Raw genomic sequence first — 26,133 nt, forward strand, 5'->3', positions numbered from 1 at the left:
TCTCTGACAAATTGAGAGCTCAAAATTGACCAATTTTTAATGCCCTGAAAGTAAATGTTTGCCAACGCCATACAAACATTTCAATTGCTCTATTTGGAAAAAAGTAAGTACACATACACGCACAAATTTATGTAAATAAATTACTCGTCCTAGAATAAGTATAAAAATATTTATACAACACCTTCTTATCAAGACGTTGACACGCCACCCACACGACCCCCCACCCCCACCCATCATCAACAACAACAACGGCAACGTGCCACCATGAACGAATGCAACCCCCAGATAGAAGACCCATTGCATGGGCTGCGGAGGGATTCAAAACGGAAACTGTAACAGAGGGTGAAGTGAATAAGATTGGGGATACTGGGAGACCTGGCGGGAAGAAATGGCCTGGGGAGTTCTACAAATATTCACACCTAAACTGTAAACGTCTCTAAAGAGTCATAAAGGGAAAGTGCAAACATTTGCGCACTTTATCATCTTTTTCCATTTCCATGTTAATGTTAACGGTAAATATTTTTGTAACGCCCGCCAATTACGTTGTCTCGTCTACGGCTCGGCTTTACCCAATGTGTGTGTGTGTATCTGTCACTCACTCTCAAGATTTTGTGAAATCTCGCAACGCATTAACCTACTTTGTGGCCCTGTTTTGACTACTGCCGCACACCCAATCCAAATCCCCCTCCCACACTCACTTACGGGCTTTTCCGTATGCGCTTTTAATTAATTAAAATTCAACATGCGAATTATGTTTCATCTAGATAGACCTTCCTTGTTCTTTTTGCTGGCTTCCACTTTCTCTCTTACTCTCTCCGGCTGACTTACTCTCTCTCTCTGTTTTGGCTGTTTTAATTGCCCACGCACAGCTTTTCACTTTCACTTCAACATCGTTGCACGTCGCGATTTATCCGTTTTAATAATGCCGGAGACTTGGCTGCGTTCTGGCATGTAAAATTGAGTTAGAAGCGCTTAGGATTATCGGGGTAGAGCACGTAGGGAAAAACAGAAGCCCTAGATGCCACGACGGCGATATGAGGGGAGCTGCCGCTAATTGCTGGAATTTGCCTGGCTCTTAGATAAGAAAGAAGAGGGCAAATAAAAAGTCAGTCCAAGATGACTTTGCATCTTAACTTGAGTTAGGTTGCGCTTAACCATGATAGCTCCAAGTGGAATAACCCTCTTTTTTTGTCTCAGGGATTTGCTTATATCGCGTCGGGGTCTCCATATTGAAGAATGTTACGCCTCAGCCTAAAAGTAGGCACTAAATCATACAATTTTTCAATATGTAATTGCTGCCTTTCCCAATAGTCAGATTATACCTGCTCCATGTGATAATAAATAATTCATTTTATACACAATGACAACAGAAATTCAATGTGCAGACTGAAAAATGATAACAAAAGGACCTCAAAAATCAGCCTGATCATAATTTATTGAGCGAAATGGAAAGCATTTTCCATAGAACGGCATGGCAAAGCTAACAAAAGGACCTCATACATTGTGGTCTAGGCCTTTTAGGGGTTTTCAGGTTAAAGTTTGTGATAGGAGGGTAGATACATACATACGTTTGTCTAGCTGACACTTTCATTAACAAAAAGTCAGTAGCGATGACAACATGCATGTGCTCCATTGTCATACAAAGTGCATTTGGGTGTGAGTAGAATGGCTGTAAATGTGCCAGAACTTGGAGGATGAGCAAAAAGTAGATAGATGTCACACCTCTTGACTGTATGTCCATCTACATTCGTCTGACATTGCTGCACTGCGGCACGTAAATCTAAACAGCCACTGACAGCTTTCAACTGGACTTTCCAAAACCCCACACCTCAGACCACTTAACAATGGGTAAAAAACAACAGACAAGACAAAAAAAAAAACAAAATGGCCTGTGCTTTGAGGGGGCGGCGTCCATCTTGGACGTCATATAAGCCATATATGTATGTACATATATCTATATCCTGCTCATATATCAATATATAGTATACATAAATACGGCAAACGAATTGAGTGTGAGGGAGGGGCACATGCAAGCGCAGTTAGTTCCTGTTTTGGGGCTGTTTGTCTGAAATTGACATCCCTTGTTCATCCTTTTCATCGTCATCGTCGTCATCATCATCATCATCACACAGTTGCCTTTTGTTTCAGCATCGTTTGTTCGTCTGGTTGAGATTTTATGTACGGATGTTCGCATACATTTTGAGCGCTTTATTGTTTGTCCAATTTCGTGCAACATCGCCTAGGCTGAAACGAGTAATCGAGTATCCGCCGTTGTTCTAGCCAATGGAGTTCCCCCTCCTTGCCCTCCCATGCGAGTCTCTATGTAAGTGTTAATCTAATAACTGTCAAATGCAGGAAGTTGGTACTTGACATCATGCATATATTCCTCCTCCTTCTCCTCCTTTTGCCAGTCTACCACATAATATTGGTCAGATGGCTTTTTGTATTAGCAGGAAAACTGCTATGGGAACACAATGTCAGTGTGATGGCATTTGCATTGTGGCCAGTTGAGATGAAACACAATAGAGCTATTGTTTTTCATAACAAGTTTAGTGATTAGTGATCTAATAGAATTGACATTTATGTAATAAACTACAATTCGTTTGCCAAATTAACTAAATATGTACATTACATGGGATATGTAATGGCTTTTAACAATATGCAATAAAATAGTTTAAATTTTTATTCTTAGCACGCTAAAAAGTATATTAGAAAAACTTTATTAAATCAAACAATTAAATTATGAAAAAGTTTAGTATAAATTTTTGGGATTATTAAAAATTGCACAAATTTAAACTGTTTAATATCTCTTGATTATAGTCAAAGAGATATAGATATAAGATAGAAGAGTTATGTGAATGATAAATAAGTTTGACAAAAAGGTAAGTATAAGAAATTGTTATAAAACCAACCAAAATATCAATAAAATCATTTCAACTGTATTCTATATACACCAACAGATTCGTTTACCTCGAAAAAGTAAATTTGTTGGATATTTGTTTTGTTTATTTAGTTCAATTGCCTTTTGAGGCTGATGCTGGCCCCCATTTTGTGTCAGAGAAAGATATATTTACAAATATTTTCTGCATCGCTAGAAAGCCATAAAAATCAACTATATACATAAGTACAAAACAGAATAGAGACATTTTGCCCCACCAAAAGAAAACTAACTGCCTTGCAGGCAAAGCGCAGTCAAGCATAAAAATGGCAACAAGCAAAATGACAAAAAAAAACAAACAGAGGGAAGACAACAATATTTGAAATGAGAAACCAAAAGCCAAGAGATAGAGAGATGGCGACGACATATAAAAGTCTCTAACATTTTTATGAGTCGTAAATCGAAACGATAAAAATCACACAGAGGTCAGTCCGGGTCCATTCCGTTGCATGCAAACATTCGAAAGAGATATACTCCTCTTGGACCCAGACTAGGCTCGCTATAAATTTTGCCACATTGCGCTAATGACAATGACAGCAGAACAGTCGACCATTCGACCAGTTCCCCAAAGTTCACATCCAGAGTTCTGGAATCTGAATCCAAAGACCGCGCATTTCAAATGGCGGAAGTTCATTATTGTCAGTGATTAATGGCGGGAAGCATATAGAAGAAAATACGAAAAAAACAAGAACCCAAAACACATCCGGAGTGAGTTGGAAGGACAACGTGCAAAGGACACATAACTTAGCTGTTGTTGGCAGATAAACCAACTCTCTGGCAAAAACATATGGAGAATTGCAAGTGGAGTCACTCTGTTTCGTCAATGATTAGCGCCTTGTTTGGCAAACGAGTGTGCCCCCACTCCACTCCCTAAACCAAACATGGGTCATAAGGACCCTCTAGACTCTCAAGGCACACGCACTGGCATATGACAAAACCCTTGTTGATGGATCCGCAAAATGAACGACAAGTGAAATTAATTTCAAACAATGCAGTAAACTGAATGGCAAGCTAAAACCCTATGACAGCTCAAAGCAAATTAAATAAAAATTCCAACATGAACATACAGAGAGCTTTTCCAGCCAAACATGACGAACAAGTGCGAAAAGTGTGAAAATAGCAAAGGAGTTTTCATACAAAAGTTTTCATCATATGACAGACTTCCCACTACGACGTGCCATCATCTTCAGTTGGAAAAACAAGAAGACAAGTAGATGAAAAAAAAACCAAACAAAAAACAAGCCAACTTGTCGAAAATTATTTCGTTTTAATTATGCCAAAGGTCGGACGTGTCGAAATGTGTCGCCAATTTTGCATAGCCCACACCCACACCCACACCCTTACCCATACCCATACCAAAATGAAATCACGTCATCCGGAGCCAAGCAGTAAAAGCAATAGATGTAGTTCTCTGGAGGAGGTTCCTACCTAGCTTTCGAAACTCCTGCCAGCCGACATTTTGTCGTCATTATCAATTTGACTTAATTGCCGCCAACAGAACGCCATCGTGGTGGCTAGAGAAAAGTTTTCATTTTGTTGCCGTCGCACAGCAGTTGGTAAAGGTAGCTACTATCTAGTCAGTTGGTAGTAGTCTTCACTTCCGGTTTGCTGTCCGCCCCTTTTGGAGCTCGAAAAATGCCATCATCATCATCATCGTCATCGCAATGCATTGTCTGTGACTGTTTAAAAGCGTTTAGTCGAAATTTATTTGTGTATTACAAGCACATACAAGTGCAGACAGAAAGTGCTCCTGTCTCCGAATCCGGTACACGGAGACATCGCATCGTCGAAACAAATGCTGAATTATTAAATTAATGACTTCTTTGACTATATGCCATAAATTTATTCAAGCACTTAGTGTGTACGAAAACCAATTTCTCGAAGCAGTTACAGTAAAAATGAATTAAAATGTAGTAAATAAAAGCCAATTCAGATTACCTTTGACAAAAAGTTTAACAAAAGTATGAACAAATATAACAATGAAAATAATGATCCAAACGTTAAATTAGCTAACCGTTGGCGTTTATGGAAGCGGAATCAGGGTCTGATGAAATGTGGACCAGTCATCCACAAGCACTTATATACTTATGTACATATACGTTCATGATAAGGGGATATTTACTTGATTCACTTGAAATCACATCTTAATCTCAACGAAACCTCAATTCGCATACAAAAGACATTCTCTTTTCACAAGAAGCAACGCCCATAATAAGTTGATTTCCTGTGAACTCAAGAAACATACAAAACCCATCCGATAATGTTTTTTGCAACGGAACTTCTTGGGCGAAATTGGTGAAATTCATTGGCAAATAATCATCATGCCAATAAAAATCAATAAGAGTTCGATGATCGATGTCCATGCCATCGTTCGCACGGCCACGATGACCACCACTCCAGAACATAGAATGTGTATCGACATGGGCGTGATCGCGAATGTAATCGACAAGTTGGCGCATTTCGTCAGCATTCTGCATTGTGATCAATCGAGCCTGTGAGTCGAGAGTCTCACATCCAAAATTGGCATGAAGCCAGTCCATCTAGAATGGCAAGTTGATGGCTTAATGGACATATACGAGACAGTATTTAGATCGAGACCTACCATAATGGGAACGCTAAATACACGATTCTTATAGGACACTTTGTAGAATTCATATGATGCCTAAAAATAAGAAAAACGAATTGATACTAATTTTTAAATTATAATTAATTGTACTTACCGCTTTGTTTGTGGAGAAAAAATAGCAATTCTTACCAATCTGTACAAAGGGTTTGGAACAAGCGGCTTCAAATATATATACAAAATAAAATAAATTGCATTGATCAAAATCATTTAGGGCTTACTTACATTGAAAGTATTCTTGATAGATACAGACATAGCATCCCAATAATAATAATAGAAATGTAAAGCCTAAAAATGATTTGCCAAGACTGAACATTTTCCACAATTCTTTATGTAATACTAAGGATCGACCAAAGCGTTCGGCCGCTTTTTATAGGTTTTCTTGCGACCAATCAACCAGCAGAAGTTCTAAGGAAGTGGAAATGAAAACTTTCACAACATATTGAGGTGCAGACAGACTTATCACATATTATATTTCATATATTACTTAGAATAAAAAGTTCTAATCGATGCTTTAGTGGACAGTTGACAGTGGGTGCTGTTGCCTCTCCGATGAAACAATACTTGAAAGGTAAATGGGGGATAATCAAAATGTTTCCCTAAAAGCGAGTATTATTAATGTAATATATTAAGGTAAAAAAAATGCATACATATACTTAATAAATTAGTTTTCAAAATATTTTTAACTATATTAGCTTTAAAAGAGTCGTTAAAGATACATCATATCATATGATTGTCGACTCAACGCCATTAAACTTATAGAATAAATTAACAAAAACAAAATGTATTTATGATTTTAGACCAATTTCTTTAATTGGTTGCTGTGTATATTGAGACCGCCTTTTATGGATTGCATAAAATAGTAAGCAAAAACATACAAAAAATATTATTGAAGCAACCACCAGCTCAGCTGAAAACTGTCTATTTATTTCAAACCTTATTCTTTCCGATATTGTCGTTGATTCACAGATATAATGCTCATCGTAACCCTCTGATCGAATCATATATATTTCTGAATCAATTAACACAAGGCTAAGATAGCTTTTGTCAATAGGTTGTATTTCACCAGGTAACCATTTCGTGAACTCCAATGTCTTTCCGCTGCTGTCCCAGGCATAGGGATATTCACTTTGAAAACTATTGCCAGAAGTAGCAAAAGTACTACCATTTGCATAGCCCTTGGACAGTATATAGTTTTGCAGATGACTCATTTCCGCAGCTGTTTCTATAGATACGAGTTGGCTGTTATGCGCTCTGCACTCAGATCTTGCCATAAACCAGTCAAAATATCTATGATCCTATAAAAATGAAATCATACTTTTTTTAATAACGTCTGAAAATATCTGTCAGTTTGCAGTGTTTGCTTATCTTTTGTAAACGTTGATACTTCAATAAGTATTTATGTAATAATCTTTCTTCAGCAAAAATATTTGTGTAATTTGCACTTGGCAATATTTTTAAATAGTCTCACTCAGATGTATCAACTAATGTTTATTTGGCCTACTTCTTACCATATCTGCATCTCCTACATAGTAAGAGTTTAGTCCTACTTTGTCAAATATGTGATCACATAGAGCGAGTTGAAGATTGAGTAATGCTAATAAAACAAGAATTCTCATTTTTTAAATGGAACTGCGAAGTGCGACAGCTTTTGACTTACTGAGTCGTAGGAGAATGAAAAAAACTGCTGATAAACAGAATATTCTGTGTTTACTGTGACGTTAGTTATTGCAGGCATACACTCGGAAAAAGTATGGCAGAGCCTATTAAAAGTAATAAGTGAACTTTTCAGTGGACTTCTTGACTTGGAATGCGTTTCCTTTATAAATGTTCCAAAGCAAGGGCATACAAAAACCACCGAACAACCGAGTCAAAACTCTCTTATCAACTGTTGAAGTGCACTCCATATATATGTATGAATGTATGTACATACAATGTATAACAGTTCAAAGCATTCGTTAAACAATCATTACGCAGCGTCATTACAAATAAGATGTATTTAAATTTTTTTCCATTATAATGGAAAGCTTTATTACAAATATGTATACAAGTATTCTATATCTAAATAAAATATAGATATCACTATCTGACTTTTTATATCACATGGTATCAGTGAATAACAGTTCTTGCCTCGTCGCTACCGAGCAATGTCTGTTCACATATATCCACAGCTTTAGTATAACATGATTCACTGCTCATGATGAGTTCTCCGCCTTGAAGAGTGAGAATTATACAATTTTTGCCCATACGTGGCGATGGTTCATTTCGTGCCCAATTGGTGTAGTTAAGCTCACGAGCACGTCCAAAATAGTTCCAATAGAAACGCATATCACCGGGCCAACGATGACCGGCGCTCCAGAATTGTGTACCATTTTCAAAGCCAATATAATATAAATAGTTTGCCAAAACGATCATCTCCTCCTGGCTCTCCAAACAAACACGCGAGGTGCGCTTATCCTGATAGCAAAAATTGTGGAATGAAGTGTGCTGCCAAAGTAAAGTGAATCTAATTATGTATATGACTTATGGTACTCTGTAATCTCAAAACGTATGTATAGTTCTTACCAGTGGATCATCATCGACAACGAAATAGCAATAGTTTTCCTGGACCTTTTCGTAGGGCACCCGGCAGCGCACCGCTCCCGACCCTGTTTGAAAATTTAGCAAAATTAGTAGAAAACATATTTGAATGTCAAATTTTTTCCGCGACTGACAGGGAGGCATTGTGTGTGCTATAACGTCGTATTGAGCAATGGGATCTCTTATCAACCCAAAAACCCGTGGCTGATAAGACATATGTACGTAGTAAGTTCGTATAAGTTGTGTTTTTACTATAAATTTATTTTTTTTTTTATATTTTGCATTCTGCTTTGGGGACATACATCCAAATACACATTACCCCTCGTTGACTGATTTGTTTTTTCTGCTTAACTTAATGTCTTATTATCTTATCTTGTAAGCAAGTACATACACATGTAAATATGTATGTGTCTATGTATGTTGCGGTAGGTCTGAAGGGAAACCCCCTTAAAGGTGGTGTAGTTTATCAAAATTAAAAAATTACTTGCAGTCCAAGTGACCGAGTCATATAGGCAATTGAACAACGAGGATTCGGATTTGAGTCCCAGGCTAGTGTATGGATGTAGTTTTAGGATAGGTTAATAGTTTACAATTATATCCTATATTTAGAATAATAAAAAATCACTTGAATTGAATTATTAATAAATGCTTATAACGCCCAGTTAATCGACTATTCTGCAACACTGTTTCTTTCGGTAAATGTTGCAGTTCCCCTTTTAAATACAATCCACATCGAACACATCCACATTGAGCCCATCCACACAGCAAATCTACCCCTCATTTTGTTTTTACAACATGAGTGGAACTATTTGTTCCGCCAGATGTCGCTCTCTTAACGTAGGCTAAGAAGGGGTATAGTTAATTCGTGCAAAAATCTGTCATTTTATAAGAATTTTTATTCGCGATACGGATAGTCTCAGTGCAATTATTGTTTGTGATAATACAACATTAAAACAATATGTGTGAAAATTTTCATCAAAAAATATTGAAAATTGAGTGAGATATAGGCAATCTCCGGCGGGACCTCGAAAGTGGTGTGCGGTGGACATCGTAACTGGGCACAGAATTATTGGAAATGAAAAAATCTAATTGCATTAGTTAAGGGACTAAATTTCCCAGGTAACGCTGTCGAGTTTTTTAATTTTTTTTCGATTTTTAAAGGTATGAAAGTTAAAATAACAACAATATTGAAAAGTACTGAATATTCAAATGTGAGTTCGGAAACGGCGTAGTATTTGAAATTTCGCTCCAACACAGCGAATTCGATCAATGCGGCAGGGTCGACAAAACAACAACACGACCAATAATAATGTTGGTTGGGTAAAAAAAGTAAAAAGTGCGAACGTGTTCGAGTTGACCTCATCGGTTGGCTTCATTGGTTAGCGTTGGCCTCATTCGTATGACGTTGGCATCAACTGCTCGATGTCTACTCTTTTCTTGCATGTTCGACCTAAATGGCTCGAGTTCGACGTTGTCGGTGGTTCGACCGAGCAAGTTGCGTCGCACCCCCCCGCATTATGTTTTTTGATTTTGACGTGAGCGGGTGTGTGTTTTGGTTCGCCGCCCACATATTTTCCATATTTCGCCGTGTTTTCTTCGATAAAACAACAAAAATCGCATATCTAGATGAAAACTGCAAGAGAAAAACGTGTAAAAAACAAACAAAAACTGTGTTAAGGTGCATGAACATGTTTTAATTCAGCAATTTGTTGAAATTTCGTTCGACTTCCCCCACCTTTGCGTAGGTTTGTTTCGCTTTTGCGCTCTCTTCCGTTCGCAGACGCACGTCTGGGGTGCGTTTTGTTTACGAATTTGGGTGTGTGATAAATGTGCAGAAAACTAGCTAAATATTTTCAATAATTTTGAATGAAAAGTTCAATAAAAGATCGAGAAATGAAGTGTTTTGTGTATCTATTGACGCTATCGACGCTACTATTGACCGGCCAAGTGTCTGGACATTTGAATGTTTTTCTCAATCCCGAGGAGGTGATGCGACTGCTGGGTAAGTTTTAGTCATTGTTTGGGTTACAATTTACCTCCACCACCCACCCTTTAGCTATTGATTTTACTGAGCAAAGGGTCAACAATGGGAACAATTTATACAATTTTGGTGTCACTGCAATTTGATTTGTGAGGTTCTTAGTAAAAATTTCTTTTCAACATTTCTTTTATAGAATTATGTTTATTTATTTTGCCTTTGCTTAATTTTAGACGCCTTTCGCTCGAATTTCAAATTTTATCCGTCTCGTTTTTGCTTACGCATGCCGCAGGTGTTGTTAAACGGCAAAACAAATAAACAAACAACAACTAACTTTTAGTTGCTTCGTTAAGAAATTTTACGGACAGACAACAAGTAATTCCGTATAAGAAGTTGCAGCACCGGTGTGTAGATACCCTGTAAAAGTAAGACTAAGTTAACTTGGAATAGTTGCGTAGGTTTCTTCATTATTTTCGGTAGCTAAAGACGTTGAAGCAGGTCTCTTGATTGTCCCAAAACGTTTCATCCTTATTTGATTCACGATCTCTATATGCCTTCAAATTTGCATATTGTATAGGGTATATCAAAAAGCCAAGAACACAAAATCTACATGCAAACATTAAATTTATTTCACTGCCGGAGAATATTTTTGAATATTTCTTGGAATTGAAATTCCTTGGCTCCCCCGAATACGAAAGAATTGAGAGACTGCGCGTTGAAAAAGAGACAGAGAGAGAGAGAGAGAGAGAGGAACAACAAGAGACACGCAAACGAGATGACAACGCAGAGGCGACAACAACAATAATAAAAACAACGGCCAAAGGCACATTAAAAACGTGACTTGGAGCAGACGAGCGAAAGAGAGAGAGAGAGAAGGAGAGAGATAGAGAAAAAGAGAGAACAAGCACATACCGGCAAGGAAAGACACGTAGTGGGTGAGAAACTGAAAGGAGAAGGTCGGTCCCAGCATGCATCGTCAGCTGTGTGGGGATGCATTGAGAGCGCACAGTGGGGCAACATAGATTCCAAATCTATTGAACTCTTAATACTAAAGAAGGCTTTGTTATTATCATAAACTATTTATCACGAGTAACTATCGAGTTCCAATAAATATAAAAAAGAAAAACCCGTTTCTGACATTTTTGAACATATTCCGATATCGTTTGGAGCCCGGCGTAATATCCCATAATTAAAATTGAAATATTTTGTAGAGGATACATTGATTCCTGAAACGTTATCCACCATTTTAAGGATATAGGGCGCCGCTCAGTATAGTCATATTAGAGTTTAGACTTCACTTACATATATTGTTTTTTTGATCTTCTTTAGCCCACTGTAACTTCTACGCCCACTCCCACCCATAAGTTAGCTTAGTTATTCTTTGTATTTTTGGCAGTCTTTTGCATGACAAGTCTACAAAGTCTCTTCCCGATGCATGAGATTTGCTTTTTTGATGCTCTTGTTGGTATTGTTGTTGCCTTTTGGCAAACAACGTGGTACTCACTGTGCTTACCAAATCGAAAGGGCAACTTTAGGCCAAAATGGGTACATTACAATTTTAAGAACTCATGTTAAAGTATAAATTAGCCTGTTTGATTACATAATCGGTTTTAGGTGAAGACCGTATTAGTCAATCCAATTAAGTTTTAGTCATCAAACTCTTAAGAAATCTGAAAGCCGTCAATTTCAAATAATGTTGATTAAGGACAAATTTAAAACCTTATTGGACTTCGTTTTGAGTTAATTGATCGTTGAACATTTATAGTTTTGTAGTAATAAAATAGCTTTGATCGTGTTGTCTAAGGGCAAAAAGTAAAGATAATCTATCTAGGATTAAAGTGCATCTAGAAGTCATGCTGCTCCCAAAACAAAATCAAAGAAATTTCTATTTTCTGTGTATTTTCCTGTCATGTGTGGGAGAATTTTCCGTTTGGCTTTATTCATTTTTGTTTTCCTTTTTTTCCCACTGCTGACAACGATGCGCATAATTTTGCGTATGCATTTTGAATTTTAGGGCGTGAAATCAAATATGCAAAATATGTTTGAGATTTGAATTTGAATTCTTTTTGACTGCTGGGCGTTTGCAGAAGCTACTGATGCTGCTGCTGCACTGCACTGGACTGGAATGGCCTGGGATGCACTTGGATGGACTGGGCTGGGCTGCGTGTAATTAAGAATAAGTTGAAAAAGTTTGCAGACCGCATAATGCAATAAAGAAATGCGCAAAATGCTTTTGTAGTTTTTACTCAGTGGGTCATAAATCAATTAAGCTGCATAATTTGCATTTGATTTGTGAGAGAAGCAAGTTAAAAAAAAATCTGAATAAAAATATATTATATGCCATGCCATGGAAAAGCGAAAAAGGGGTAAGCCAGCAAAGGGGGTTGGCTGCTGATATCCAGGCAAAAGTTGCCGCCGCCAGAAATTTATAGCCTGGGCGATGATCACATGAGTCGCAATGGCAGGAGGAAGGTTCTCCTGGTGTTTTTTTTTTATTTTTCTGCTTTGTCCACAGGGTGCCGACCCGAGGCGAACTTTGAGTCATAAAAATGGTGGCATCTGACAGCAATATGAAATACGATCATCTAAATGGGTTGGGTTACTTCATTTTTTTCAATTTGAAACTCAATTCACGATCACTTTGCATTTGCGGCATTCACTTTGAGATGATTGCGTGATTCAATGCGCTAAAAGTCAATTTTAAGTATCCTTCTGAGCGAATTCAATTGAATAATTCCGCTAGAAAAAATATTAAGATTTATGTTAAATTTATGATTAAAATTTCAAATGCATTTACTGGAATGATTACTGAATGCTAGAGAACGTTTATTTTATACTGGAATATGCATTATATTGCTTATTTTTGAAATTAAAATAATTTAGATTCCTTGGATGTCCGATTTTTCCTCATTTTGATGGAAATTTATCCCTCGAAGCTTTCTTGAGGTCAAAGTTTATTGTGGGAACATAATTATTATATTTGGTTTGTTAATTTCATTCGAATTTCCAAACATTTCCTACATATTTCAAGCTTAAATAGTTTTTTCACTAATTTGGTTTTCAAATTTTCCATCTCTAGACACTTTTTCGTTAAGTTTTATGACATTTTTTTTTTGGCTGCCGTGACACGCGCTCCATTCAAAATGATCCACCAAAGACCTAATGACATTTAATTTTATTTGTCATTTAAACAATTTTTTTTTCTAGTTTTCTTTCTTTTTCCATGGAGTTTTATTTTATGACCTTTCTGTTGACGCTTTGGAATTTTCTTTCTTTCTCTCTTATTGTTTCTTTTTTATTTCTATTTTATTGAGTTTTATGGGGCCATTGTCTTCAAATGTTCAATATATATTATATAGCTTTTACATATTTGGGGTGCTTTGGCTAAATTTAATGTTTTTTACATAGTGTTAATGAGAGAAGTTGCTATTAAAAGAACAAAAAGAATTTTTGAAAAAAGCTTCAACACGTTTTTCACACTTGTGCTAAAAAGGTAACGCCTTCTTTCAAAATGATCGATTGGCAGAAGTGTGTATGTATGTATGGAGATACCTACAAGAAAGAGGAGACATAAAGGCAGCAGCTGGCTTGAAGCTACAAATTAACTTGAACAAAAAAGAAAACGATAAAGTAGCTGGGAAGAGAAGTTATTTAAAGTGTTAAATTTACCACCAACTGTGTTAAATAAATTAGGCATCCATCCAGCTTATTGTCTAGTTTTCATTTATTTAGATATATATTTGCATAAATATTGAAATATTGAAACATTTACCATTTGAAGTGAGCCGATGGAGCCGAGTAAAGCGGCTTATAACTAGTCAACAAGCTGGAAAGTATCTGATAGATACACACATACAGATACAGATAAACCGTTGCTACTGTGATGGCTAGGCTTTTTAGCACCTAACCGTTGTTGTTATTGTTGTTGTTGGTTAACAGAAGTGTTGTGTACCCCGCACCTTGCCACCAAGTTGTGGTGGCAAGCTTGCCTCCTGTATCCATAACAAGCAAGACATGTATCTAGTAGAGACATTTGTCTGCTCTCTTCCAGTTTTTATAGCTTGTTCTTGGTCGAGAGATCTTTTGCAGCTGATAATTGCCAAGTATTTCCACGAATTGCCACCGATCCTCCTCAACTACAAGTTCGAAGCTTACTTTTAACGGTTTATATATATGTGTGTGTGTGTGGGTCTCTGGATGATATGATCAGCAGGCATGATCTATATTTTAATTGGTGTTTGGTTGCAAGCACTGGAATTTATTATAAACTACTTATTTTTGTGCCATGTCTTTTGTATTACCAAGCTAGGTAGACGGCTGAATCGAGCATAATGAAGTGGCCATTAGCTAATGAAGCTGTAGTTGAACTTGGCTAAGAAAAAAGAGATAGATTTTTATATGCTCATAGGATCGCATGACAGTGTTTCCCTCTTCTTCTTATGTTTTTGTCTTCATCTTTGTCTTTTTTCTCTACGATGTGCGAGAGTTAACAAGTTGGCAGACAGATCGTAAATTTGTTATCTCTATGCGATGGGTGCGAAGTGATTCGGTAGATAGAACAAATTACTTTAAGTGATCCTCACTCACAATGTTTTTAGCTTTCCGACTCTTGTTTACTGCAGGAAGTCAACCTTAATTGTGGACTTAGATCTAACGATTTTGTTATTAGCAAGATTTCAATATATTCTAGACACGATGTACTTATGTATGTATATGTATGTATACAATTAACGTATGTATATACACCCTACCTTTAAAATATGTCATAATGGTCTTAAAACATTGAAAAATATATTTAGTTTCGAAATAAATATACCATTGCAATGGTATAATAGTGGAAAAAAATTAAAAATTTGGAAAAATTAATCCTTGATTTAAAATCTTTGATTGGACATCTCTCCAAAATGTTTGTAAGATTCGTCAGGATAATAACAATCTAAGAAAGGTCAATGCAAAAAGCCATTAAGAAAGTAAGCTTTATAAAATATCGATTTTGAAAGTGACATACATATACAAAGTCGTTAATTAAACTTAAATTGATTACTTTTCGATCGGATGCGAAAATAGAAACTATCATCAAAATTAATCAATAAAACCTCTTGCGTTCAGTGATCTTTTTTTCAAAGTTAGGCAATCGATTGTCACACTATTTCATGGTCTATTTAAAACATTTATAGACATTGAATTGATTAAATTTTGTTAGTGATCGTATTACCACCAATAATCAATACTTCCGCTTGTTTAAAGATCACAAAACGATGGTTATCAGTTTCAGTTTGTGTTTGTTTTTTTGTACGTGACTTATAAGCTTGTTTCAAGATCGTGTCCAAGCATAAATATATATAAAACTTTTTTCATTTCAATCTGTTTTTAATTCATACACACATAGACTCTACACACAGTCAATGGAGGAGGCGGCCTCATTGAATATTGTCTAGGCCTATCAATTTCAAAATTGAATTGATGGGCACTTGGCAGGTCATAAACCATAGAAGAAGATCTCTAGCTCTCTAGTGTCACATTACAGGCTGAGATGAGTTTTGTAATCAACACGACGACGAAGGCCATTTGCATATTGTGTGTTATTTACAAACCGCCATAAACTTGACTAAGCCTGAAGCTTTAACCATCGACCAATATAATCAGAAACGAAAAATATTGGAATTTAAATAAAATGAAAATCGCATAAACCGATTGCAGGCAATAAAACGTTGCATTGCCACTGCAAAACTTTTTGTCAAAGGCTTACAACTAAAAGAAGGGGGGAAGAGGAGATGGATTCGGTCGCGCTGCATGCGGTTATCAGTGGGAGAACTGACAATACTGATAACCCCTTCGGGGTGTCTGCACAAACGAACGAGAAGCATGTCAATAATAAATATCATCCATTGTTTGCCCAGCCATGTGCCTTCTCTTTGCTACTCTATATACGTTTGTACAACAACATCATGCATATATACATATATGCGTATATGTATTGTATAGTATATAGTGCAGAAAGAGAGGGAAAAAATAGCAAAAAAAGAATAATCATATTTACATTAAACAACAAACGATGCAGCACAATGAATGAAGCTTCACAACTCGAATGGGGGCCAACTTTGAGTGGAATAGAAACTGAATTGCAACGATCTGAACTGAACTGAACAGAGTTTACGAGTATTTCCATGTCATGGTGACATACAATGAGCTATGGGAGTGGCAGTTGCAGAGAGTAGTGCGTGTATTGAGTTGTATGAATGTTTATTTGATGCCTCTCTCCTCCATCCCATCCCATCCACACTGCCTGAGTGGGAGTAATAGTAGTCTCAGTTTGGGGAAAAGTATCGCAAAAGTTACACATATGCCGAAAGTCTCTAACATCAACTGTAACTCGCTGGGAAAAATTGAATAAAAAAAAAAAAACGAGAGAAACATGCATCCATGAGAAAACGGGAATAAACTTTCAAGTATTGGCATAGATGAGACTTTGCCTGTCGGCTCTGTAGTAGTAATGTTGAAAATAAACAAGGCGAAATGTTAAAAAAATCTCTATTTGTTGTTAGTTTTCCATACGGAATTCGTTGCCATACATATATCAACTTAAATCTGAGGAAGTTTAACAAATATAATTGAAAATTGAATTCAGCTTTAAACAAATGTCAAATGAGACAAATTGAAGTTAAGACTGAAAGTTTATTCAACTTCTATGAAAATTACCTGAGTTAATCTAGTCCTTAGTATTATTTTTCTTATCATTATTTTTACTTCTTATTTTTTGACTTGTTCCTTGAAAGAGAAAGAGTAAAATTGTTACACCATAAATTTGTCCACTGTTTCCGTGAAATGTTAGTTTTACTTTTTTTAACATTAATTAAATCTGTGTAACTTTTCAACTACCCGCATCATCTTGCGGCATCTTTATAATTTTCAAAAAAAACAAAAAAACCAAAACTTGCCAACGATTAAGGTTAATTACTATTGATTTTGGCCATAAACTTTTGTCAGCTAGCCAACAAATAACAACCGAAAACCGTCAACTGGAAATTTTTGTTGCTTTGCTATTTTGAATGATTAATTTGAGCTAATTTCCTCGACTCACACTGAAAGAGCCCAGAGTTGGCGGCGTGTTAACTGTGCCAAAAATCGGTTTTGTTTGCCCTAAAGAGATGGCTAATTTCAGCTTGGCACAAATTTGTTACAATCAAAAGCCGACAACGAGAAAACGAGACCATGAGAGCCCCAGGAAAAAATGAAAAAAATAAAAACCAAACGAAACGAAACACAAAAATATATTAGGCAAAACAAAAGGCGCATCATTTATCATAACGACGTGAGGCAACTACAGGAAAGATACTGGCGGAGATAGGAGATGAAGCCGGCTGTAAGGGGTGGCAGGTGCAGAAAAAGCTCAAAAACATGTTAAATGTTGACATGTGGTGGGCGGCTGTGAAAACCAAAAAAAAAAAAAGGGGGCGGGGCGTTGCTATAAGCTTGTAAGCGAGATTGTTGTGCGTGATAAGACGAAAGAAGCTGAGGTGGCTGAACGACTGTTTGTCTGCCAGTGGGAGGGGTTGAAGCCCAGGATGACGTCCGCCGATCATTTGTTTTATTTATTTTTCGATTTGGGCAAACTGCACACACAAAAGCCGTCTTATGCAGCCAAAGTGACATATTAGCCATTAGACGATGGTGAACTGAGGTGGTTGGATGGGGCAGCTGAGGCTGGAGGGTGGAGAGTCCCATATATGGTTTGTGGATGCTTGCAAAAGTTCAATGTGGTTACGGTGCAGATGTGGAGTTACGCTCGTACATCATTTATCATCTATTGCAATTTGGTTTGGGGATTGGATTAAAGAGGAAAGTGGAAGCGGTCGTCAAATGTAGGTAGATTCTATGTTAGCTTTAAGGAAATCTAAGCTAAGTTAAGAGTTATATGCCATTTGGTTAGATATCTGCCTTTAGTGGAGTAGAGGGCCTTAGAATAGACCAGATAACTAAGATTTATACAAACATAAAGTAATACCTTTAGTAAGTGCTCAATTGCATACAATTTTATGTAGCTCAAAATGTGGTATTCTGTCCAAATATATAAAGTTATTTCAAGGCAAAACAAGAACAGACATCCTTTTTGGCCAACTGGAGCAGGAAATAATTTACGAAATAAAATTGAACGCAAAAAAGCCAAGAACGAACTTCCTTTGACAACTGGCAATAACAATAAAAATCACTGAACACATATGTGCCTGTATATACTCGCCCAACTTGCTGCTATATACCAGATATATGTGTGTAATGTATGTGGCAGAGTGTGGCGGCGACTTCCTCTCAAAATGTGCAACATGTTGCACGTTGTCGCCGACAAATTCCACGTTAGCGTTTTAAAAATAGCGCCCATGACTTAATCAAATGCAATGGAACGAGTCTACAGCATATGAGGATGAAGAGCAAGAGGGGAAGGAGCTGTGGGTAGGTGAAGAAATGTGAAGAGAGCGCACGCTTCCATTGACCCTTTTGACTTGGAGTGGCTTAGAGACGTCGCTAGGAGTAGAAGAAGACATTTTGTGTGCGGCATGTGAGCTGAAAAGTTCACAGGTTCATGTGAAAGTTGCCGCTTTATTGCACTTGCAATAGAGAGGTGGAGCCACCAGGTCTTGGTCTGGCCTATGCGGCTCAAGAGGCCTGGCCCCGTCTTCAAGTGGCATCGTCATCCTCATAGTCATCGCTGCCTTCGTCGTCGTCGCCGTCGTCGTCAACGCTATCGTCATTGTCGTTGCGTCGTCTACCTCGATGTCACGAGCAAATGTCACTTGCATGTATGCCCAACGCGTTGGCTCTTGAACTTTTTTAACCTTTGTGCGATTCGCCCATGTTCTCATAACCATTGCTGCACCCCTCCGGAGTATACACTCTCTGTCGCACAGTGGTTTGTGTCTTTGATGAAAACTCGTTGGTCGAATTAATTATCGTTTGGCCACAAGTTTTTATTCTGTTTGTAGGTGTCAGAGCTTAATTGCTCCTTGGAGTTTATCTTAATTTTAGTAAGTTCACATGATCTTAGCTTCAATCAAAGTTTATGACTTTTGAATCAAAAACTTATGTAAAGGACCCACTGTTCGCTGCCAATCCTGCCATATCCCATATCGTGTGTCGAATTTTTGCAGAGCGTGCAGTCATGATGTTGTCGTTGTTTGGGAGTATTTTTTAATAGCCTTTTGCTACTGCAAACAACTTGCACACAAAGACACAGACACACACAGAAAAAGATTCTACTGTTGTTAGAGGAGTATCGAGTCGGTCGAGAGACCCAGTCGTGACCATTGTTACACGGCCACCAAGGAGCCGCCGAGGCGGACCAAGAGGGAAACACTCGAAAAACTTTGCTCTCCATGCTGGCCAAAAAGGTATATTAGTTTACGCTAACAACCGAAAAAAAAAAAATACAAAGGAGACTGACTATATCATATAGTCATCAGATTAGCATATTCAATTTGCCAGGGTATACAATTTTCTGGTCTAGTCTAGTTATCTCAATGTAGCGTTTTTTTTTTTGTTTTTGTCGGTTTTGGTTTGCTTTGGTTTCCATTTTCATGTAATTAGCGTTGCAGTTCGTGAAGTGCTTTCCGCTGTGCCGATTTTCTATGCTTAGGAGTGTGGAACTAGAGTTTCCATTAGATATTTGAAAAGGGGTCAACGCCTAAGGGTCTTTATAATAATTTGTCAATTTTAGAATCGAAATTTTTGAACCAATTGAACTCTGGATTCAAGTGAGCTCTTGTGTGTGTGGTCTGATCTCTAAACAGATCTGGTCTGGTCTAGTCTGGTTTTTACCTGCATGTATTTCCTCATTATCATTAGCATAAACATCATAACAAAACAAAATGAGTTGGCAATCATGGCCAGACATCTGAAGATGCTTCATTAACCGAACTGCAGACGGGGTTTTCGGTCAGTCAAACCGCAAATGATGAACCCAATGAAAGAACCAAATCTCAGAATATTGTTTGTTTTTTACCTTCTTTAACATGTTTTCTGGAGTTTCGCCTTAAATGTGTGTATTTGTTAAAAGACAGAGAGAGAAACGGAGAGAATGAGAAAAGATACAGAAAAACTGATAAACTCAAAAATAGTTTCCAAGGAAATCCCTAAACTCAATTCCAGTTTGTATGTGTGTGTGTGTCTGGGTTGTGTGTTTATTTATATAACAGAAAAAAATAACAGATGAAAATGTGGCAATGGGGTAAAACAAATAATAAAACTCTTAACTTGAGCTACAGATGGATGGAGTGCATCTACATATGTAGGATAAACTAACATGATGTTCAATTATCTTGAATTTCCAAACTAATTCATCTTATTTTTCTATACTTACAGGCGTCTCGGCGGAGGTTTACTATGTACGTGAAGGACACATTAACAATTATGCCTTAAATTTCATAGTGCCCGTGCCGGCTAATGTCCGTGACATTAGTTTCACTTGGCAATCGCTGGCAGGGCATCCTTTGCCCTATAGCATCAATGTTGTTAGCTCCGATCAGGAGGTTTTGCCTCGACCAGCGGTTAATGTGTCACAAATTGGTGAAATACCCACCTATATACAAACCTGGGCCATAATACTCAAATGCAGTGGTGTACGAGCCGCTGAAGTGGATGTCACCATTAGCCTGGAGGTTATACTCAATCGTGCCCTCAATAATGTGACCCATTTGGTATTCCGTCGCAAGAAAATTTGCTTGCTCAAAGAGACAGATGAGGAGCAACAACATCAACTGCAAAGTTCAACGATGGATGATGATTTGGATGATCCACAGTTATTGGAAACTGTGTTGCCACCACCCACTGGCCTAATTACTTTAGTCGTAGGTGTATCTGTAGCCATGGGCTCAGTGTGTGTACTTCTAATGGTGGCTTACTGTGTGCGAGGAGCTGCCTCAAAGCGGCAACATCATCATCAGCATGGTGGACAACCCATGCGAACCTCAAGTTTCCAACGTTTGAATACTCAGCCTCCCTGTCAGTCCTCTTTGGGCTCTGCTGCCTACATGACTCCATCGATTATAGCCCCCGTCCATGCCTCTTCATTGCCCAGAAAGGTGGCTGGTTGCATTGAGCAGCAGCAACAACCCGAAGAGCTACATCGTCGCATCTCTGAGTTGACTGTGGAGAGATGTCGTGTCCGTTTGTCAAGTCTGTTGCAAGAAGGCACCTTTGGACGTGTCTATCGCGGCACCTATAATGACAATCAAGATGTTTTGGTTAAAACAGTAGCCCAACATGCCAGTCAAATGCAGGTGCTTCTGCTCCTACAAGAGGGCATGCTACTCTATGGTGCCTCTCATCCAGGCATTCTGTCCGTTTTGGGTGTATCCATTGAGGATCATACAACACCATTTGTTCTCTATCCGGCCGTTAATAATACGCGAAATTTGAAATTGTTCTTACTCGATCCGGCATGTGCCAGAACTGTGACCACGATACAAATTGTAATGATGGCTTCCCAATTGTCAATGGCCTTGGATCATCTGCATAGTCATGGCGTGGTCCACAAGGATATTGCAACAAGAAACTGCATGTAAGTACCAAAAAATAATCTTATTTGCTTACTGTAAATTCGTCACTTTTCTTTAAGTACTCTTTAATGTTTCAAATTAAAGAATTTTTACTTCAAATATTGTGTTACATTTTATTCTAAATAGTTTGGCAAAATGGTCCCTCAAAAGCAAAACTAATCACTAATAATCTTTTATTTTGCTTTTTCTTCAGAATTGATGATCAGTTGCGTGTTAAGCTTTCAGATAGTTCTTTATCACGCGATCTTTTCCCAGCGGATTACAATTGTTTGGGCGATAGTGAGAATCGTCCAATTAAATGGATGTCCCTGGAAGCTTTACAACACAAACAATTCTCCGAGGCCAGTGATTCTTGGGCTTTTGGTGTCCTAATGTGGGAATTGTGCACATCCGCCAAGCAGCCGTATGCCGAGGTAGATCCCTTTGAGATGGAGCATTATCTTAAAGATGGCTATCGTCTGGCACAGCCCTTCAATTGCCCTGATGAGCTGTAAGTGTCTTTATATGCAGAAAATTGAGATGTTTACTTTGTCTTTTACTAACGAATATTGTTTTTCCTATGTTGCTTTGCTTCATTTACAGATTCACAATTATGGCTTACTGTTGGGCTTTATTACCTGGCGAGCGTCCAACTTTTGCCCAATTGCAGTCATGTCTTTCCGACTTTTACTCACAAATCACGCGCTATGTCTAGGACATCGAGCGCTTTTCATAACATATACATATAAGGATGATCGCCCTTTTGAAGGGTGTTGCCAAGTCCAAGCATTTACTGACATAACTTTAACCCTTAATTTAAATAAATATATGTGCTAGTTAGTTGAAGATCCAGCCCCTACTCCATAGTCTACTTACATTGTTATTACAATGATGATATTTGCCAAATCGAATGTGTAGTTTTTGTATGTATCTTTTATCGTTTAAGTTGACAAGACAACAATACCGAAAGACTCAAATACATCATTGAAAATAGTTGAAGCATTAAAACCTAAAATTGAAATCAAATATAGTGATATTTATCTATAACATAATCATAAGTTTTAACATTATACAACAAAACAAACAAAAGAATTAATGAGAAGAAAAATCATTACACATATTTATCAAAAATGCCCAACATTTTGAAACCTTTACCATGATATACAAATTACAATTACATATACATACATAGAAGAAGAAAAAAGAATAAAGAAAAAAACAATTCAAAAAAAAAGAAACACAATAAATAAAATGCACTTTTAATTACCGAAACAAATCAAACAAATTTTATAGCAAAGGTTTTTTTTTTCCAGAAAACCCATAAAAACCCATCGAAAGCACCTATTTTCCACCGAAAACGGAAAAACTCCCTTGGCAAATGGGAAAATTTACGACATTGAACGAGCCCTTGGAACGTGGATTTTGAGCCCTACATGAATATGAGAGAGTGAGAGAGATAGAGAAAAAATTACATTGAGGCCCGACAGGCTGGCACACTGAAATTAGCCATAAATTTTAATTTTACATGACAATGTTTTGGGCTAAAAACGAAGGCAAGAAGTACGTACTACTTATGTATGGGTAGAACCTTTCGGTTGTTGAGTTAGAGCCTACCCAGAAAATGAATCAATTTCGTGGTAAGGTCCTTGGCACATGTCCTTGGAGTTACGAGTCATGTTTATTACATACTGCCTAGAGATGAGCCAATCGAATCATTCAAGTGAGGCAGAAACAGATCAGTGGACATAAATTTATATAAATTTTTAAACAATTCTTTAAGATTTCGATAATAACTGAGTTCCATTGGGAATTTTATAATCAGCAAAAAAAGTTGATTGTTCAATCAGAAGCTTCATTTAATTTTCCGAGTTGAAAGATCAGCCTATGATATAAAGCAGTGTAAAAGTATCCCCTTCCTTTTTGACTCCTTTGGTGCTTTTAGCTCTTTAGAAATTATATCGAAACTCCTTACCAGATTACACATTTCTTATAAAAAAGGAAAGATTCTTTGAAAAAGATCAATTTATTATACAATTACAATTTACTTTTACATTCAATCTTGACAAATTTATTAAGATATCTTGCCAGTCATAGTACTTATGTATCATAAACTATCTCCTTGAACATATTCAGCTAAAAATCACGCTTTCATCTCTAGTCTCTAGTTCCGACTAATGTCTTTCGGTAAAATGAGCATATATAAATTGCGAGTAGGTGGTATGGCTTGAGCATGCCTGACGCCTTCTCATCTTCCTTTTTAGTTGACGACACATGTCCTGTGTCCTTGTATCCTCTATATGGGTGTGTGTTTGTGTGAGAGTGTGTGTCTGTGTATGTTTGTGTGAGTCCTTACACTTTAGAAGCCATTGCCAGAGAGCCATATCGTAAATATTTTGACAGAATCGCCTTTTGCTTTCGCTTTGACGTTTTGGCTATTGTGTTTCCATCTTCCGCAACTTCTTCGCCTTCAACATCCTCCTGCACCTGATGATGTTGCTGGTGCTTATTGTTGGTACTGTTGCCTGTGGTAATCCTTGTGTTTGTGACTTGACCTGGCTTCGTTTACGTTTACGTTTGGGTTATAGTCATGGCCTTAAGCGGCTTTAAAGTTACATTTACCCTCGCCTGTTGCTATATGACTTGCCCTTACGGCGATGCATATGTCTGTGACTGTGGCTGGGTGGGTGTGTATGTGTGGATATTCCTAGAAAAGGTTGGACTAACAACAAGAAGACCAGGATATGAACAAGGACGTGAATGAGAACGGTAGCCATTGTAAACAGTTTGTTTAAGCACATGGTTTGTTTATACTTATTAGTTGATAATGTTGTAGAGAAATAATATATACATCCATACATACGATATATATATTTTAAGACACACACACACACAATAGCAAAGAACGATATTAGCCTGAAAATGGAAATCTCAGACAGGTGCAGACATTCGCATTGCAAGTTGAGGAAGAGAAAGGGAGATTAATGACTTTTAGTTAAGATTATAAAATATTTATTAGCCGAAATCTAATATGGTTACAGGTTCATAAGCCTCTATACAATAATAATTGCAGCAAGTCACCTTTAACGTTCTGAATGGGTCAATAATTCTGAATGAAAGGTCTGCGAAATATTTGTACATATGTACGTGCCTTCTTACACTTATCAAATGAGTACTCAGGAGAAGATGTACTTATTTATGTACTATGTATAATCTTATCCCTGTATCCTTATCTTGAAACATCCAGTCTAAAGTCTAGAATATACTAGTCTAATCTCATTCAAAACATCTTCGAGTTGACTAACCTCTCTAAAAACACAGGTGGCTCTCGAATATATATCAATTAATTTCTTCACATGATCCCATTAACTCTTAGATATATCTATTTGCAAAATATATATTTGTACATACATTTGTGTATATTCGAGTGAAGATGTTATGCCCACGGTTCAATGTTACCATTTAGCATTTCCCCAGCAAGTAAACAAAACTTGAATTCGATAAGCGAAAAATAAAGAAAGAAATACTGTCTTGCATTTCCGGTGGTTCGGGCGCCAAGCAAACGCCCTCCCAAGCCAAAGAACAACATCAACAAAAATCATTCATTGGAGTTGCCCAATGGAGTACCACATCCTATTCAGCCCCATGAATCTCCCACTCTCTCTCCCACATTAACCATTCCGTTTCTTACCCCTCTACGATTTCTATGCTAAACGAAATGTTGATGTACTTTTTCGAATTTCCATAGAACATGGACTGTCTGGAGAGAGTCTAACTACCAGTGGGGGATACCGGGTGGGGGGATCCGTTTCCATTTCCATTTCACATGGCCATGCGATTTCCACGTACAACGAACGATCCAACGAATGAGTCGGCCAAACGACCGACCGACCTATCCATCGAACGGCTGACTCAAGTGCCGTCAAATGGGGGGCTGGAGCTGGTGCTCCCCGGGTTTTCTTTGCTGGCTGCCGGTCTCATCGGTGATAATTTAAAAGTTTATACACCGACTGCTTGCTGAGCCATGGATTGGTGTTGCCTTTGCCGTTGCCTTCAATTCTAATGACAACTTAAATAAACAATAACAAGGAAAAAGTCCATTTCACATCAACATTGCGGGACGTGGGTGGGGAGTGGGGTGGAGCACCAAGATGCGTTGTGTGGAAATATTTATTTTCTATAAATTATTTTCGATTATCGTTTGCTTGCTTCCAGAGAACTGGAATAAATACCAATCGAGATCGTTGGGTCATACGGCACAGACTTCCTAATGCTCTTTAAAATACTTAGCCAAATGCCAAACACCCTTTATATCTTAACCACTTAACACTTAAATCGACAGGATCCAACTGTTATCGATTGCTGTTGGCTTGACTTTATCCTTTCGACTGGTTTGCAATTCAGGGTATATCCAAAGACAAATGCAACTGCAATTAAAGTTAAACAAAATGCATAATTTTTTGGTCATTTGCTGATAAGCCTTCCCCAT

At 37.6% G+C, this 26,133-nt stretch overlaps 2 protein-coding genes and 1 long non-coding RNA gene across 3 annotated transcripts; 1 reads left to right on the forward strand and 2 right to left on the reverse strand.

The window, feature by feature from the left end:
* Positions 1–5,038: 5,038 nt before the first annotated feature.
* On the reverse strand, positions 5,039–5,945 carry LOC137576083 (uncharacterized). The gene is made up of 4 exons (XR_011032267.1): positions 5,787–5,945; positions 5,659–5,723; positions 5,541–5,600; positions 5,039–5,478 (listed from the first exon to the last, which is right to left on the reverse strand). It is a non-coding gene; the product is annotated as an uncharacterized lncRNA (long non-coding RNA).
* A 1,585-nt stretch (positions 5,946–7,530) lies between these two features.
* LOC137576087 (uncharacterized) lies at positions 7,531–8,448 on the reverse strand. The gene is made up of 2 exons (XM_068288969.1): positions 8,127–8,448; positions 7,531–8,048 (listed from the first exon to the last, which is right to left on the reverse strand). Exons 1-2 carry the CDS (start codon positions 8,439–8,441, stop codon positions 7,671–7,673), a joined length of 693 nt encoding a protein of 230 aa, XP_068145070.1. The 5' UTR covers positions 8,442–8,448; the 3' UTR covers positions 7,531–7,670.
* Positions 8,449–9,647: 1,199 nt separating this feature from the next.
* Positions 9,648–22,778, forward strand: dnt (tyrosine-protein kinase Dnt). The gene is made up of 4 exons (XM_068288548.1): positions 9,648–10,143; positions 20,473–21,670; positions 21,862–22,158; positions 22,251–22,778. Exons 1-4 carry the CDS (start codon positions 10,008–10,010, stop codon positions 22,360–22,362), a joined length of 1,743 nt encoding a protein of 580 aa, XP_068144649.1. The 5' UTR covers positions 9,648–10,007; the 3' UTR covers positions 22,363–22,778.
* Positions 22,779–26,133: the final 3,355 nt, after the last annotated feature.

This window comes from Drosophila tropicalis, unplaced genomic scaffold (assembly GCF_018151085.1).
Source record: "Drosophila tropicalis isolate 14030-0801.00 unplaced genomic scaffold, ASM1815108v1 contig_1187, whole genome shotgun sequence".
NCBI lineage: Eukaryota > Metazoa > Arthropoda > Insecta > Diptera > Drosophilidae > Drosophila > Drosophila tropicalis.